This window comes from Ovis aries, chromosome 9 (genome assembly GCF_016772045.2).
Source record: "Ovis aries strain OAR_USU_Benz2616 breed Rambouillet chromosome 9, ARS-UI_Ramb_v3.0, whole genome shotgun sequence".
NCBI classification, from domain to species: domain Eukaryota; kingdom Metazoa; phylum Chordata; class Mammalia; order Artiodactyla; family Bovidae; genus Ovis; species Ovis aries.
Window position 1 is genome coordinate 65,137,977 of NC_056062.1, and position 18,176 is coordinate 65,156,152.

General features: G+C 35.5%; 1 protein-coding gene across 2 annotated transcripts in view; it reads left to right on the plus strand.

Moving 5' to 3' along the window:
- The window catches only part of CSMD3 (CUB and Sushi multiple domains 3), a 1,392,034-nt gene that overhangs the window by 1,280,091 nt on the left and 93,767 nt on the right, over positions 1-18,176 (plus strand). For both annotated transcript variants that reach the window (XM_060393469.1, XM_027973090.3), the window contains 2 exons: positions 16,249-16,329; positions 17,286-17,399. In XM_060393469.1, coding sequence (XP_060249452.1) covers positions 16,249-16,329; positions 17,286-17,399 — 195 coding nt within the window. The remainder of the gene's footprint in view (positions 1-16,248; positions 16,330-17,285; positions 17,400-18,176) is intronic.

The window sequence follows — 18,176 nt, forward strand, 5'->3', positions numbered from 1 at the left end:
TGGTGGATTTTCAGCATTACTTTGCTAGCATGTGAGATGAGTACAATTGTGCATTAGTTTGAACATTCTTTGACATTTCCTTTCTTTGGGACTGGAATGAAAACTGACCTTTTCCAGTCCTGTGGCCACTGCTGAGTTTTCCCATTTTGCTGGCATGATGAGTGCAGTACTTATCAGCATCATCTTTTAGGATTTGAAATAGCTCAACTGGAATTCCATCACCTCCACTAGCTTTGTTCATAGTGATGCTCCCTGCGGGCCACTTAACTTCATATTGCATGATGTCTGGCTCCTGGTGAGTGATCACACCATCGTGGTTATCTGCATCATATGATCTTTTTGGTATAGTTTGTTCATATATTCTTGCCTCCTCTTCTTAATATCTTCTGCTTCTGTTAGGTCCATACCACTTCTGTCCTTGATTGTGCCCCTCTTTGCATGAAATATTTTTTTAGTATCTAATTTTCTTAAAACAATCTCTAGACTTTCCCATTCTATTGTTTTCCTCTATTTCCTTGCATTGATCATTTAGAAAGGCTTTCTTATCTCTCCTTACTATTCTTTGGAATTCTGCATTCAGATGGATACATTTTTCCTTTCCCTCTTTGTCTTTTGCTTCTTTTCTTTTCTCAGCTATTTATAAGGTCTTCTCAGACAACTATTTTGCTTTTTTGCCTTTCTTTTTCTTCGAGATGGTTTTGATCACTATATGAACCTCCATCCAGTTCTTCAGGCACACTGTCTGTCAAATCTAATCCCTTGAATGTATTTTTCACTTCCACTGTATAATCGGAAGGGATTTTATTTAAGTCATATGTAAATGATCTGTTCATAGATGGACTCTGAATATCCATAAAATAATCTTTAGGAAGTATAAAATTCTTATACAACTTAGGAAATATTTCAAAGGGGAAATATCAAAGGGTGTGTGTGTGTGTGTTTGAAAATGTGAAAACCCTTACATAGAAAAATGCAAGAATAACAGTATAATGTAAACACATATAAAATATGAATATGTATTTACATTGACATTTATGTGAATACATAAACATATTTTCTCATTCCAGACGATGTTCCACATGATTTTAATAACTAGGTTCTGAGTCATATATATTAAAAATATAATTAGTTTAGACATAAGGAAGTTCAAGTATTTGTTTAGGGCTTTGTTTTCAGTTAACTTTGGATTAGTTACCCTTTGGTTTCCACTTTCTTAACCTATACAACACAGTATAGTTGCAGAAAAGATTAGCGAGCTATTGTATATATAGAAATAACTCCAATTACTGGCATATCTTAGGTTGGCCCTTATGAAATTATTGGTCAAAAGTACTGAATATCAAGAATTTTATATAGCTCAACCCACATAAGTGCTTTTATTATTGCTATCATCAACTTTGCATTACAGAGATGAAATAATTAGAGACAATGAATAGTACAAGGTTAGCATAGTGCCCAGCAGAATATATGTTCAGTAAATATTCCTTTCCTTACCATATCTTATCTTACATTTTAGATTTTCTAATAAAGTATTTATGTTTATTTACATTTATACTTTAAATTGTATACTAAGGCACAATTGCCAGAGCTTAGAAGATCCTAACATTTGAATCGTCTCTGGGAATTTTACCCAAACCTTAAAATAACAATGAATTTGGAAAGGTAGACAGGGTCTTGTTAAAAATTGACAGGTGCCTTACATTCTATCAGCCCTAGCAGGATAATTTTCCTAAGGTACTGCTTTTCTTTGACTCACTTTTTCAAGAATGCATGATGCCATAACTCGTTTAAACTTACCGTATAATCTGATCCATTGACTCTTACTCCCCAGTGCCTACCCTGACTCCCATCATCAGATTCTTTCTCTCACTGCTTTCTGAGCTTCCATTCTTAAATAGTTTCTTACTCATCATTAGTTCTTTAATTCTTCCTATGTTAAGTGTAACTTCTCCTTTCTTTGATAATCCAAACTCATAGGGATCACTACCATCTCTTCTATGATTCCACTTATTCTCTTTTACCAAACTTTTAAGAACTTATAGTATGCTATACTGTTTTATATAGCTATGCTTGTGAGTTTAATAATAAAGAGTGCTTTTTTGAGGACACAAATCATACTTAAGCTTCTTAGTCCTTATATTTTTTATTGAATAAATAATTATATTTAATTATCTTACAGTGGTATGTGTTCTTTTTAAAAAGTTGTCGTGTTAAATTTATTTGAGCTGCATTAATGAGATTTTTTACAAAGGTTGTTTTACAGTTATATACATGTGTGTTCATCCTTTCTCACAAAAATTTAAAAAAAATAGACGCCTGTTATCAAATTAGTATTGATACAGTTAGTACAATTTAATACAATCTAAAATATAATATTCATACTTGAGGCTCATGTTTAGTAGCTGTGTGTGTGTGCGTACTCATTTGTGTCTAACTCTTTGTGACCCCATGGACTCTAGCCTATCAGGCTCCTCTGTTCATGGAATTTTCCAGGCAAGAAAATTGGAGTGGGTTGCCATTTCCTACTCCAGTCAGTAGTTATAGCTGAGGGGCAAAATGAGCTCCCATAGTGTTTTAAAAAAAAAATAACAACAACAACAAAAAACTGGTCAAGTCATTTGGTACATTTTCAGAAGTTAACCTGGAAGATACTTTACGATTTAACATTTATTTTAAGGTCTTTTAATATACCTAAGCTTACAATGGTTTATTCTTCCACTCAGTTTTCTTTATATTCTCTTATTGATTTAATAACTCCTTCTGTTGTGGCCTACCCTGTAAGTCAGAAGTGGGTTTTTTTAGGACTTGTGTATTTATTTTATAAATTTAACAGATCAGTATTTTCATGTATTTTCCTAAGGTCAGATTGATTATTTAGATTTTATTTATTAGTATATTTTAGTATGTCAGAAAGGAGAAAATAAATTTTTTTTTCTGCTCTAACCAGACTTCCTTTATGAGATCTAGTCAGCCATATGTCTTCTTTAAAACACCTTCATAAAGCCTTTCATGATCAAATATAACATTGATAAAAAGCTTTGGAAAATGAAAATTCTATGCCATGAAAAAAATAGGGCAGGCTTAAATGTTGAGGTGCTTTATCTCACATATCATTTTTTCCTTCATTTGAGGAAAAGTGTTTCTCTCTTACTGTGTTGCTGTAGGGGTAATTCTTTAAAGTAAGAGCTAAATTTTCTTGGTATCTGTCACAGAGTCAAGATGGGTTTGTCTTATAGTAAATAATAACAGTGTTCCTAATCAATGACTTCCTGAAAGTAAATTACAAAAAAATCCTTTTTAACTGCATGTTTTTGCAGATACTGACTTTGTATTAATAGTCACTCTAATAGCAAAGGCTACCATTTACTGAAAACTTCATATGCCAGGCTCTATTCTAGATGCTTTCTATGATAATTTTTGTTATAACTCTGCAACATAAGTATTATTATTCCAATTTTAATCATTAGAGAACTGAAAGAAAGAAATTTGTAATGTATATAGAGCCAGAGAACTAATAAATAAACGGGCTGTTGGAAATTCAAAATAGGTCTGTCTGTCTTTAAGGAGTATTGTTGTTTAGTCTCTCAGTAATGTCGTACTCTTTGTAACCCCATGGACTGTAGCCCACCAGACTCCTCTGTCCATGGGGATATCCTAGCAAGAATACTGGAGTGGCTTGCCCTCTTTTTAAATAATGACAACAATAACAGCAATAATAATAGTAATAGCTAAACTATATTGAGTTCTTACTAAATGCTAGGCAGTGTCCTAAGCTGGTATTATCTCATGCATGGGTTTTATTTAATGTATATGAACTATAATTTTTCTTTAAATATTTAGCAAAAGTGATTTTCATTTTTAGCAAGATAGTAAGTCATCTTATTTTCTAGAAAATACCTCTTCTAATGACAACTTTGAACTTCTTAGTGCTTCTCTTCCCTGGGACCTATATTCTAACAACAATATGTTGGTAGATTTGCCACAATTTAGTATGTTCCTCTTTATAGTTTTTAGAATGTGGTATGATCTGTCTGTGAAGAGAAAAGTCTTATTGAGGGTCCTGACTTATGCCAACCACTATAGTATAGCCAAAATATATATTTATTAAATTAAAACACAAAATATCATTTTATTGTTTAAATCTATTATCTAGAGTACCTCCTTTTCCAGTATCAGATATTCGGTTCAGTTCAGTCCAGTCGCCCAGTCGTGTCCGACTCTTTGAGACCCCATGAATTGTAGCACACCAGGCCTCCCTGTCCATCACCAACTCCCAGAGCTCACTTAAACTCACATCCATCTAGTCGGTGATGCCATCCAGCCATCTCATCCTCTGTTGTCCCCTTCTCCTCCTGCCCTCAATCCCTTCCAGCATCAGTCTTTTCCAATGAGTCAACTCTTCACATGAGGTGGCCAAAGTATTGGAATTTCAGCTTTAGCATCAGTCCTTCCAAAGAACACCTAGGACTGATCTCCTTTAGAGTGGACTGGTTGAATATTAGGGAACCTCAATTATTATAGAAGATTTTCCTAGTGAGGATAATACTATTCACTAGTATATACTATTCATTATTTTCCATTATTGGTGTAGCTTCTGTGAAGGAACGGTTTGATATATTGGGTTGGCCAAAAAACTCATATGGTTTTATTTCTGTAACACTTTATGGAAAATCCAGAGTGAAATTTTTGCCAGCTGAATATGCTGAACTTCAGATTATTTTTAAGAAGTGTATTTGAAAGACCTGTAATATCTTTTAGGTCAACTTTTAAGGTTATTTTGCCTTTATAATGAATCCTTTATTTGGGGACAAGTATATTTAACTTCACAAAGTCTCATCCTAAAAGAGACTGCTGTAGATATAAGGACATATTTTATATAAAACATAAATCAACATTGCTTTGAACTGTGTGACCCCATTGCTTTGCACAATCTAAAGATCTGACTTCCTTTCATATTTCAATAGATAGAGCACTGAGCTTATAAAGTGTTTCATTGTTTGATGTCCAGAGAGCATAGGGGATATGCACATCATACAATTATATACATATCTAGATAGATAGGTTAAAGCTAAAAAAAAAATGGTGAAACTGTAATGATGACATGATAATGCCATTTACTTAAATGCCATTTACTTAAATTGCTGCTTACTGATTAGTTAAATGACTGAAAGACATGTCAAAATCACTTGGAATAGTTTGATATTTTGCTGTATGTGCACCCCCATTGATAAGATGGCATTTAAATTCTACAATATCTCAGTTCCCTCCAGCCAGAGTCAATCAGGAACACTTCTGTAGTTAAACCAATTTGAATTCATAGACTCACTGTAATGAGGGGGATAACACACTATAAAGAACTGTGGAGTTTCAGTGAGAGGCTTTTTATAGGATTTGGACTATGTAAGACGATTCTGGAAAAGTTTAAAGAATCATGTGTTTCCTCTGAATGTGGTGCTGTCAGAAAATTGGAGCAGTTCTGTAATTGTGTATCTTAATCATTTTTTTTCTAGAAGGTGAAAGGTGTGGTACACACCTCACACTGTGATTGCCAGGGGGAGCAGCATTCTTTCACACTAGCTGAGATGTCAGAATCTTGGTCATATTGGTGTTTTCATTTTGTTTTGTGTTGTTTGTATGTTCAGACATGATTATGGAAGGTCTTATTTTCTGTCTTGTTCCAACAAGGCCAGAGAGCTGTCATATCTGATGTTAGTTGTTACTGAATTTGTTTACAGTAAACAGTAGAAAATCATGGCCTTAATAGTTACAGCCAGGCCAGCTCCAAGCCACAGCATACAGGGGCTGTGGTTTGTTTTCTTTCGTCTTGTTTTCTTTCCCTTCTTTTCTTTCTTCTCTTTTCAATATGTAGAAAGTTTAAAGTGATGGTTAAATAACTGAAACATATTCCCTCATAGCCAAAAAACAAACCAAACTATTGTAGTGAACAGAAAAGGGAAATAGAGACTGACAAAGAACAAATTGTCACCGCGATGTGCTCTGTTATCTACTAATATGCCAGGCAACTCACCCAATGTAGAGAAGAGACTTTGGCACATTACTTCTCAGACTGAAGTGGCCTCTACTAAAGTAGGATATTTTCAATTAGCTATTAGAATATGGGAAAGTCACTTCATGCAGAAGCTATTAGAATCTTGTGGATAGTTCAGGATATTTTCCCAAAACTTTGTTTACTATACTTCTGTTTTTCCATCTATAGGAAAATAGCAAGTAGCTTCTTTTTGATTCATTTCTAATGATCCAGTCTCTGTCTCATCTCTAAATCTAGGACTGAATATTTTCTCTTGATTTCTCAGTCGTTATATAGGCAGAGAAACAAATTGATTATAAAATATTAACAGATAAAAAAGAGATATTTGTAACTAATTAAGCACTGCTGAAACTTAACCTGTATGGTTCATATCAACTGAATAGCAGACTTTCTCCAAAATGAAAAAATATATATATTTTTTTCTCTTAGTTAGAACTCAGCATTTGTTTCAACACTCATAACTCTGCTTTCAAGTGGAGCTGCTTAAAGTTATTTTACATAACATTGCAAAAATTATATAACTGAGTATGTAATTATCAGTGCTTTTCCCCCTCCTAATCTTTCCCAAACGATGAGTTTATCAAACTTAAACTAATCTGGGTCACCACTGAAGTACACCAGTGGTTATAGAATGCTTCGAGTTTATAGTGGAATGTCAAACATGTTTTTTTCCTCTTTAAGAAATATTATATCCTTATTTGGCAGAAAGGTGTGTGCTTTTTTGGTTTAGAGAAGGAATGGCAATTTGTTTTGTCTTTTTTTGAAGAAGCCTTTTATAGCTCAGTTGAACTGAAATAGATAAATGTAGCTTTCTTTTCTGGAGTTGGGTGGGATGTTTGATTACAAAGAAAATAGGAAATTAAAAATAACCAAATACATTGGCAGAATCAAACCTTAAAAGTGTGATTTTAAGAAGTAAATTTATTGGACCGGTAACCACACATCTATACACAGTTGAATGAAAACAAAGTACTATTCAAACAATGGTCATCCTGAAAATATAATGACATGTAGGATAGATGCCCTCTTGTAGTTGTTAAATAAGTCAATAGTGTCTTGAAGGGAATGACAAGTCAAATAAAGTGATTCATTTAAAAGAAAACACAGATTTAGATCAAATGTTTATTTTAAGTGTGTGAATATATTATACAATTTTTTCATTAATAGTCATCACTTTGGAGCTGTTTTTAAATAAAACAATCCACAGAAAACATGGACTAAGATACTGCTTGTGCTATTTATAATTTTGAAGACACAATTGGGAAGTTTCAATTCTGCTCATAACTGGATATGTGTCCTTTTCTACCTTCTTCATTCCTCTAGGTCTCTTCCTCTCTCCATTCCTCCAAACATAAAGAGATTAAAATAGTTGATTTACAAGGTAATTTCTACCTCAAACAAGCTATGATTCTTATGTATACAATATTGGGTGTATTCATCCTAGACCCATTTATTTTCTTCCAAAGTAATTCAACAATATACATTGAGGATAAGCTTTTGTCTTAATTTAATTATTTATGAAGTGAAGTCGCTCAGTCGTGTCCGACTCTTCGTGACCCCATGGATTGTAGCCTACTATGCTCCTCCATCCATGGGATTTTCCAGGCAAGAATACTGGAGTGGGTTGCCATTTCCTTTTCCAGAGGATCTTCCTGACCCAGGGATCAAACCCAGGTCCCCCATACTGTAGGCAGACGCTTTACCATCTGAACCACCAGGGACTCCTTAATTATGAGTTAGCATTTATTGAATATGATTTCCAGAGCATTGTGCTAGCAGTTTTGACACTGCAGACATGTACAAAGTATTCTTACACATGACTGTAAAATGAGATGTTGACCTCAAGGGCTTTATATTATAGTATAATGCACATCAATGTAAGACAAAGAACTCAGCATTTTCAAAGTATATTCAATTTAAATTAAACTAGATAAAAAAGAAAATAGTTTGATGTGTTCTAGAAAAATCACGTGAGTACTAGACCTTTGAATGCCATTGGGGTCATGTGTAAGTTCTTGTCAGGTTGAGATTATATGTGTTCAGTGCACAACTGCTATCACAGCAGCCATGCTCATTTTAACTTTTGCCAAACGGGTAATGTTCTTGCTCTTTGAAATGATAGTATGTGTCAGGCACTTTTCTACATGCTCTACAATATATTAAGTCAATCTTAGTTTTACGTTTATTTTGTAGGTGTGAAAACTGAAGCACAGAGGTAATTTGCCTAGGTCATAGAGCATGCAAGTAAGGGAGCCAATTTTGAACAGTCAGTCTGCTTCCAGAATAAATAGTAGATCAGGCTGCTTTGTACACAGAATATTACTCATCAGCACAGATTGAAGAATGTATGTTTTCCCGTGAGATTGATTGGTATGATAGAAACATCTTCAGAAAGATAAACAGAGCTTCAGTGTCTAATTTCCCATTATTGTCTTCAATACACTTATTACACTTCTGATGTATCACATCTCAAACCTTAACCTTATTGTATCCTGCTCCTACCAAGATCGTGTGCTTAAATTTGCTCATAGTTATTTTAGTAATTGCCACCACGTCAAATGTCTTCTGCAGCTAAAAAGTGAAACTTAAGAAACACAGAAAGTATTAATATTTTACCAGATTTTCTTATTTATTTGTGGTCACCAAATATCTGGAAATCCAATCTGATGTAATAACAGCTTATCTTTTTAGAGTGCTTGCTGTTTGCCAGGCACTGCTTCAAGGGCTTTGCATCTATAATCATTTTTATCTTATACCAGTCTATTGAGATAGCATAAAATTAGTACCATTATCATTATTATTTTACAAATGAATAAAAGTGAGTTATTGGCTAAGTAATTTGCCAAGACTTCCTAATTTGTCAGCATTAAAAACAGAATTTAAACCCAGAGAGTCTGGATCAAGTCCATATTCAGTATCCTAAGAATATATTGCTTATGTGTTTTTCACTCATTCACTATTCCTTCTTTCATTTGTCTAGCAGTCAGTCACTCGGCAAGTATTTATCGAATATTGCCATATCGTGTATTGCATTATGCCCTGAGGAATTAGCAGTTGATAAGATGAACAGTGGGCCCTGCTCCCACGCTGTTTACATTCTAGAATATAAGAAAGCAGGAAAACAGACAGTTAACAAATAATTCTTACAGACCACGAAAATCACAGGAGGGAAAATGAGAGACATGATACAGAGTAACTGCAAGAGGTTAACTCCAGGTCACATGATCAGTGAAGCTGTCTCTATCTAGTCATCTGAGGACATATTTACAAAAGAAATAGGAAAATAGGTTTCAAGGAAGCAAAATATTTAAAAGTAAAATTATATAATATGATTAGACATCACATTATCAAATGTTATATTATCAACTATTTCAGAGCTATGTTGATTAAGGAATAGAAGTGACTAGAGTTAAGGATTAGATTGTAGACAGGTTTAATCTTTCAAAGTTTATTTTGAAAAACTGAAAGATGTGGTATAATTTTTTATAAGATGAGAATGGCATTGTAGATAAAACAAATCAGGGGTCCTTGAGTTTTAAATGGAAGAGAGGAGCTACTTTTATTTGTAGCTAAAATATATATACTGCTTAATAAGTAGGGCTGAAGTTAATTAAACTTAGAGACACTTGGAGATCATAATCAAGACTTTTAATTTAATGTCAAGTCTTTTGGGGATACTTGTGAGTTTTTTTCAGAACCAATTAACTATTGTTTATTCAACAACCACAGCAAAATAGACTTTTTACTAGTCTCTGGGTATCCACATTTCTTCCCTTCCAATTGTGTTGATTTTCTACTGTAGCTGGAGTTTTGTTGTTGTTTTTTAATCTCTTTACTCTCAGACTTAAAATTCATCATAAGCTTCCTATTGGCATCAGATTAAAATGTATCCTGAGCATGACCTGTAGATGCCTGTTGGATTTAAACCCAGTTTTCCTCTCTTTCTCATACCTTCTCACCCTGGCCTTGGGCTTTGCTGATTTTATACTTACTGATTGCTCTGCTTGAGTTATTCTTCCCTGTGACATCTAACTCTACAACACACATGAACATGTATCTAGTTTTAATTAGTTAAATTCCAGTCTTTAATGAGATTATTTGATTAATATTTCACCAACAATTTGTACCTATAACGGTGAGATTGCATCTGTTTTAATATTGTGTTCCCCAAACAGATGTTATGGTATCTGGCACATAGTGGGCCCCCTCAATGATATACATCTAATAAATTAACAGAATGAACTGTGCTGGACATTATAGGAAATATATGTGCACAATGGTCCCCACACAAGCTAAACACGGAATAAAAACTAACACATTAATGATTAAGGCTGCAACAACTCAAAAGAGTAGAACACTAAATGCTAAGTATTACGGTACAAATTTCCACACTCTCAAGGTTGTAAAAATAATTTAGAGTTGGAAGTTAACATGACAAATACAAGGGGCCTGGGAAAATTGGAGTGAGATATAACAGATGTCAGGATTGGCGAGAATTAAAATGATGAACTTGCTTTATGTAAGGTTATGATCTGTTGGCTATGAACAGCCACTCTAAACTGATAATAGGGAAATGACAGAACCAAAATGATTTTCCAGTCCACGTTGGTTTGTCTGTAAAATGTGGGAGAAGTTGTGGCTTAATTTTCAAGCAGAATGTGATTCAACTTCTGCCTTAATGAACTAGACGACAATTTAGCCATTCTTACATTTGGTTTGGTTTGTTTTGTTTTGTTTTTTGCAGCATGAGTATATTTATGTTACTGAAACATGAAACAAAGTTCTGTTCCCCAGGCTGAATGAATGAATTCCACAAACTCACAAACACTCACACAGGCAAAGAGTTTATTTTAAAGGATAGAGACACGAAGCTCTCAGCATAAGACACTGAGAGGGGGTGAAGTGCTTGAAAAGGCAGGAATAGCAACACTGTATATCTTTATTAGAATCGATCTGTTCATGTTTGGTTGGCTTGGGACCTGATGTATGTAATTTCAGACCAATACGTTTAAATGTCACAATGTCCAGTTTGTCATTTTTATGGCTATCTTATGGTTCCCAGTTTCTCAGTTTCTCCAGACATTAAGTCGCCATCCCTTGATCCTTTCTCAAGACCCCAGACCATTATTTAGGGACCAAATGTACATTTAAGAGCTAATGGTCTACCTGGAGTTTTTCTCCTTGATAAACTGGACAGCAGTTAATGATGGTCTGGTCCTGGGTCTGAATGTTTTATGACCCTCCAAACTAGGGAGGCATTCCTCTGAATGCCTAGGACCTGGAGCAATGATTATGGCTTTAGGCTAATGGAACAAAATGTTTCTGTGAGTGACTGAGTTGAAATTAAAGGTGAAATTAGAAAAAGAACCAAGGTTCTAACCCTACACTTACTGCCCAATAATTTCTACCTCATTACCAAGTCCAGGCTTGCTCTGCTTGCCACAGGACAAGTCAATAAACAGAGAGACTAAGTATTGAGGCAAGGAATCATGACTACTCAGGAAGCTGGAAGATTAAGATGGCAGACTTGTCTCCAAAAAAGCCTTCTTATAGGGTCTGGATACCAATTTTTTTGTATAGAACAGAGAGGGAGAGGAAGTAAGAAAGTAAAGTAAAAAGGATATTTATCTTGCAAACTAGGAGGGGATGTTTTATTTTTTCTTTTCTGCAGCCATTCACAAGTAGATGGGGTCAAATTGTTGCCCAGTGAACTGAACAAAACCACTTTTGTTTAAGTTCAGGCAGAGGGGTAAAGTCCCCGAGGCAGAACATTATGTGTGATTATAATAACAAAAGCAATGAAAAGCAAAGGTCAAAGTCTGAGAAACAGATCCAGCATGGAGTCAAAATTGGCTCTTCCTTGTTACATTTACACATATCTTGATGTAGTAATTTGGTGATTAAATGACAGAACTCAGGTAAATCACCTTACAGAGTCCTTTGTATGCAGTGCATTCCTCATAAATACTGTCTTAATTTCCTTCCACTACTTCACCTGTGTGTAGGAAGGATTACACCACAGAGACACAGAAGGCAAGAACACGCTGTAGGCCAGTTTATCAATGTAGACATGTTAGTTTCCTAGGACTACAGTAACAAAATCCCACAAACTGGATGGCTTTACCAGCGGAAGACTGTTTTTTTTTTTTTTTTCCCCATAGTTCTGTAAGCAAAGGAATGTCAAAGATTTCTGGTTACCACTAGAAGCCTGAATAAGGAAAGGGAGGATCTTTACTATAACCTTCAGAAAGAGAATGGTATGGAGAAGTACTGGAGTGGGTTGCCATTTCCTTCTCCAGGGGATCTTCCTGACTCAGGGATCAAACCCAAGTCTCCCACATTCCAGGCAGACACTTTAACCTCTGAGCCACCAGGGAAGCCCTGGGCCCACCTTAATTCAATATGACCTCAATTTAACTCATATCTACAGCAATCCTATTTTCAAATAACATTCTACAGTTCCAGGAAATACATAAATTTGGCAGACATTTTTCAACCAATACAACAGGTATGGTAAAATAACAGAGGTCTTCCCTGAGATGTCAGCCTCAAGAATGGAAAGACACTGGGTGCGTTTTAAACTTTTTTAATGAACAAACTAGTAGAAATATGTGAAGATTGAAACCACAGTTGTTGGCAGCTATTTTTGACTTAACGTTTTGGAGTGCTTTGTCTTCAAGAGTCAAAAGAAAAACAAATGCAAAGTTGTTCCTTTTGTTATTCCCTTCACTTTTACAATATAAAGAAAATTATTAATACATAGTTCAATCCTGAAAAGCATCTCAGGCAGGAAATGTTCAGATCCCATTCTCTAGCACTCTGACCCACAATTGCCTCTATTTCATCCCCATTTAATATTTTAGAATTAGAGTCCTCTTAGGGAAGACTATTTGTTACGTGAGACTCCTTCCTGAAGAAACCTATGTTTGTGTATTATTTAGCAAAATTTGTTGAAACATAAACAAAATGATAGGCACTAATTACTAAATTGTGAAAAAGACAGATGAACAGTCACCTCCCTCTTATCTTAAAGCCTAGATGGAGTCTTCATCAATGAAAAAGTAAACTAATAAATGGAAAATAATAAATGTTAAAACAATTCATGATTGCAAGTACCACAAAATAGACTTCTGTGATTAGAAAAAAAAAAAGAGTAAAGGGTAAGGGGAAGTGGGCAGTGAAGAACTCAGAATGAAAAAAAAAAAAGAACTCAGAATGATCTCAGGTGGCCTCAGGTTGCTATTGTTGCAGAAACCAGTAATTGAGAAACCAAACCACACTCGGAGAGTTGGAGAACTCAGGTTTATTATGTTGGCAGGCCCAGAGGAGTTGACACTCCAAGCTCTGAGCCCCAAACAAAGGGGTTACAGAGTTTTTATAGACAGACTATAGTGGGCAACACTAGCTGCTAATAGGCTGGTTTAAATTAAGGGGTTTTGCGGGTGTGGGAACAGCAGTCAAGATTGGGAGGGAGATGCCTGACCTTTACACAGATAGGCATGATTAAACAGGCTTGCAGGGGCTGGGCAATTGCAAAGAACAACACAAGGGTGAGTGAGATAAGCTCAGTACAATACCAGTTCCTAGTACTGTAAGTCCTCACTTTCTGAGACTTCGTGACCTACGTGATCCAGGTCAGCTTGCAAGGAGCTACAACTTGCAACTGGAGGAGGGTTTGGGTTCCCGGTCAGAGACTGGGTGCACACTGTGGTGGTAGAAGCATGAGATCCTAGCCACTAGTCCAGTGGTCAGTGACAAGGGCCCTGGCCCTTCAGCTTTGCAGAGAATTTCCACAAAGAAGGAAAGTAGTGAACTAAGGAAAGTATTTATTAAGAGGAAAAAGAGAACAGTAGACCTGAAGAGTAAATACTAAAGAGTATAGTGGATAGAGGCACATGGGCAGACTCAGAGGGAGAATCCCCAAGTCTCCCCCTGGTAGAAGTTTGAATTACTTTTTATGGTGTATTTCTTCTGGGTTTCCTTTAGCCAGTCATTTTCATTTGGCCAATCACAGTCCATATTGGTATATCTCAGGATCTTCCATGTGTGCACATGCATCTCTTAGTCAAACTAGAGTCTACAGAAGAGGCTTGTAGGTAGCCTGGCATTAGTTAGCATCAGTCCCCTTTGACCTCCAAGGAGCTTTTCTGTGCATGTGTGGTCAGGGAGACCTGACTTTGAAATAAGAAATATATATTCTGTGCAGGGCCCAACCTCTTCTCTTAATTATCCTGCTATTCTCCTCTTGGAGTTTTGGTCCATAGAGAATGAATCTCCGATTACCCTGGAGGGGCCCATCTGCCTCCTGCCTCAAGAAGATTAAATTCTGTTCAGTCACTCAGTCGTGTCTGACTCTTTGTGACCCCATGGACTGCAGCAAACACCAGGCATCCCTGTCCATCACCAACTCCCAGAGTTTACCCAAACTCATGTCCACTGAGTCAGTGATGCCATCCAACCATCTCATCCTCTGTCGTCTCCTTCTCCTCCCACCTTCAATCTTTCCCAGGATCAGGGTTTTTTCAAATGAGTCAGCTCTTCACATCAGGTGACCAAAGTATTAGAGTCTCAGCTTCAACATCAGTCCTTCCAATGAATGTTCAGGACTGATTTCCTTTAGGATTGACTGGTTGGATTTCCTTGCAGTCCAAGGGACTCTCAAGAGTCTTCTCCAACACCATAATTCAAAAGCATCAATTCTCTGGCACTCAGCTTTCTTTGTAGTCTGACTCTCACATCCATATGTTACTACTGGCAAAACTCAAGAAGATTAGCTTGAAGTTTAAAAAATATTTTTTACAGGCAAACAAAAGTAAAATAATACATATATGGGTATCTCTACAGTTCTCTAACTTCTGAGTTGATCTCTTTCTCAAGTAAGATACTAATAGATAAAATACTGTCCTCTGAAACAGTCTAAGGATTACATCCCCCTGGCACCCCACTCCAGTACTCTTCCCTGGAAAATCCCATGGATGGAGGAGCCTGGTAGGCTGTAGTCCATGGGGTCGCTAAGAGTCGGACATGACTGAGCGACTTCCCTTTCGCTTTTCACTTTCATGCATTGGAGAAGGAAATGTCAACCCACTCCAGTGTTCTTGCCTGGAGAATCCCAAGGACGGGGGAGCCTGGTGGGCTTCCGTCTATGGGGTTGCACAGAGTCAAACACGACTGAAGCGGCTTAGCAGCAGCAGCATGGCTCTCTGTATCTTCTACTCCCCTTTCTCTTACCTCTCTGGCATTTCTCAAAACTACCTTTTACCTTGATAATTGTAATTTTACCCATGTTTCCTCCACCATTTGGAATGTACTTCTACCTACGATCATCCTTCAGCACTGGAAAAATCTCACTCATCCTTTAAAATTTATCTCATTTCATCTCTTTTTATTAGAGTTTTCCTTAACTGGTCTAGTTGATGTTCCTCAGAATTCTCATAATACTCTCACAATAGAGCTGATATTGAAGATATAGGCTTTGAAGTTAGAGGACATAGGCTGGAGTTCTGGATAAACCCTGTGCTAGTTACGTGATCTTGGCAAGTCACTATGTCTTTTAAACGTCATAATTTTTATATTCACATTGAGGTATATCAAGAACTTGGAAATGGAAAATGTGCTCATTCACATCTGACTCTTTGTCACCTCATGGACTGTCAGGAACACCAGGCTTCCAAGCTCATAGGATTTTTCCTGGCAAGAGTACTGGAGTGGCTTGCCATTTCCTCCTCTAGTAGCTACTCCTGACCCAGGGGTTGAACCCACAACTCCTGTATTGCAGGTGGATTCTTTACCACTGAGCCACCTGGGAAGTCCAACATAAAGAATTTAACTCCTAAGATTAAGTAATAAAATTGAGCATACAAAATGCATTTTTCTTCCAATGTTTTAATAACATAAAATGTGTTTCTTGACTTGATCATAGCATATTACATTTTTTGAAAGCAACTAATGAATATGGTCTCTAATCAAGCAAATAGACTGTGATATAGATATCATTAGGGGCCAGTAGTCATGACACTTAGATTCATATAGACCTTTTTTTCAGAGACTTTTTAAAATAAATGGTTAAAACTTGATAATTCTACCATTTATTTTTATTCTTATAAATAAACCTTTTATAATTTTGTTTTTTTTCACATATGTGAATATATATATATATAGCTGTGCAGAAAAGGAATAAGCACTATCTATTTTTACAGCCTATCAACTAAGAGTGTGTCAACCTCCACCACCCGTACCCAATGCTGAAATTTTGACAGAAGATGATGAATTTGAAATAGGTAAAGTCTCTTAAATTACTTTCAAAGAAAGCATAGTTAACAAAGGTTTTGCTTGAAATCAATAAAAATAAAGAATAGTGGCAGCCTTTCTTAAACCTTCTTTCCCTGGATTGATGGGGATTGTTTAGAATTTGTAAGAATGGAAAACAGTGAACAAGAGGCAAGGGAATGTTAGGTAAGAAAAAAGAATTCTGTATTTTTAGGATGTACAGTTAGAAAACAGTACAGGAATCTGAGCCATATAACTATTCTGTTAGTTATTTCCAAATTCTTATTTTGCTACCTTCCAACTCTGTAGTCTTAACTATAGCTCTTCAAATTCAGGCATAAACTTGATATGTATAATAAATGATATGCAGGGTGTATTAGATGACATGTTTGACTTCCATATCCTTGAAAACAACTCATTATGCTCCATGTGATCATAAATAAAGTTCTTTTAAAACTGATTGGAAATTTAACCTCAATAATATCTTATAGTTTGAAAAATTATGTAAGAAAATAATGCATCTTAATGTAACATAATAAATTTCATCATTATTATCTATTAATATTAATTTTGGTTGAGAAATGTAAGAAAATATCAATGACCAATGTGAATCTAATCTTGATAGCAGTAACTATGAATCCTTTTAACAGCTTGATATATTTTTAATGAATATCTTACCTGTACCAACCAAATTATTCCTTACTACTATTGCTTATATATAATCAGATTGCCCCAGTACCAGTTTTATTGGTATTTATTCTTGGCTGCAGTTCCAGTTGGTCAGTGCTCATGACATTAAACTAGTAGTTTAATATTCTGAATATCATCGCTGCTTACAATAGAATTTTTATACTGATTGAAAGTGACTGCAAGAAAAAATATTCAGATTTTATAACTGGACCATCTGTTTATTTTAACCATTACCTTGGTGCTTATCTGAAGCCCTTTCTGCCTGTTTTTTCAATAGGTGATATTATTAGATATCAGTGTCTTCCAGGATTTACTTTGGTTGGTAATGCAATTCTGACATGCAGATTAGGAGAACGACTCCAGATGGATGGTGCACCTCCTGTTTGTCAAGGTACCAATTCTTATCATTATTTATCTCTAAGTATTTGTTTTATTTTTCAGTACTAACAAAATTGAGAAAACTCTATTTTATATAATTATTATATATTTAACTGACAGTAATTTAAAAATTATACTACTCATATATGGTGTTTTTCATTCCATTATTTATCAGATTTAACTAAACATTGTTTATTCATCCAAGGTTTAATTTTTCTAGTTTATCCCATAGTCGCTTCAATTTATTTAAATTACTTTTGCTGTGAGGTTTGGAAGTGGAGATAGAAAACAGGAGAAACCACTTTAAATAAAGGTTCCAATGTGGATTGCAAGTAGCTTCTGTTCTAACAACTAGAATCATTAAACTTTATTGAGCACATATTAAGAATGAAGATCTAAGGGAATAAACAAAAAACAAAGTTGTAAATGGTCCCTGCTATGAAAGCAAAATGGTGTAAGGAATATGACAGCCATATAAGCTGTAGCATATAGTGGTAAGGTAGAATCATATAATTGTAAACTGTTTATACGAGAGGGAAAGCTTGATGGAGGCATTACTCCCTTAGTCATGGGTTCTGAATAACAAATGATACTTACTTTGGTAGAACTGAGTTAGCAAAAGAGTTATCCAAGAAACAGAGGTGTATGCAAAGACACAGAAATGAAAGATGGTGAGTTGCAGACTTCAAGGAATTCAGTGTTACAAGGACAAGACCATGATGGATCTTGAATGATGTACAGGGATTTTGATGTTCAAGAATCATGTATTATTAACTTGTGTAGCTCCTAG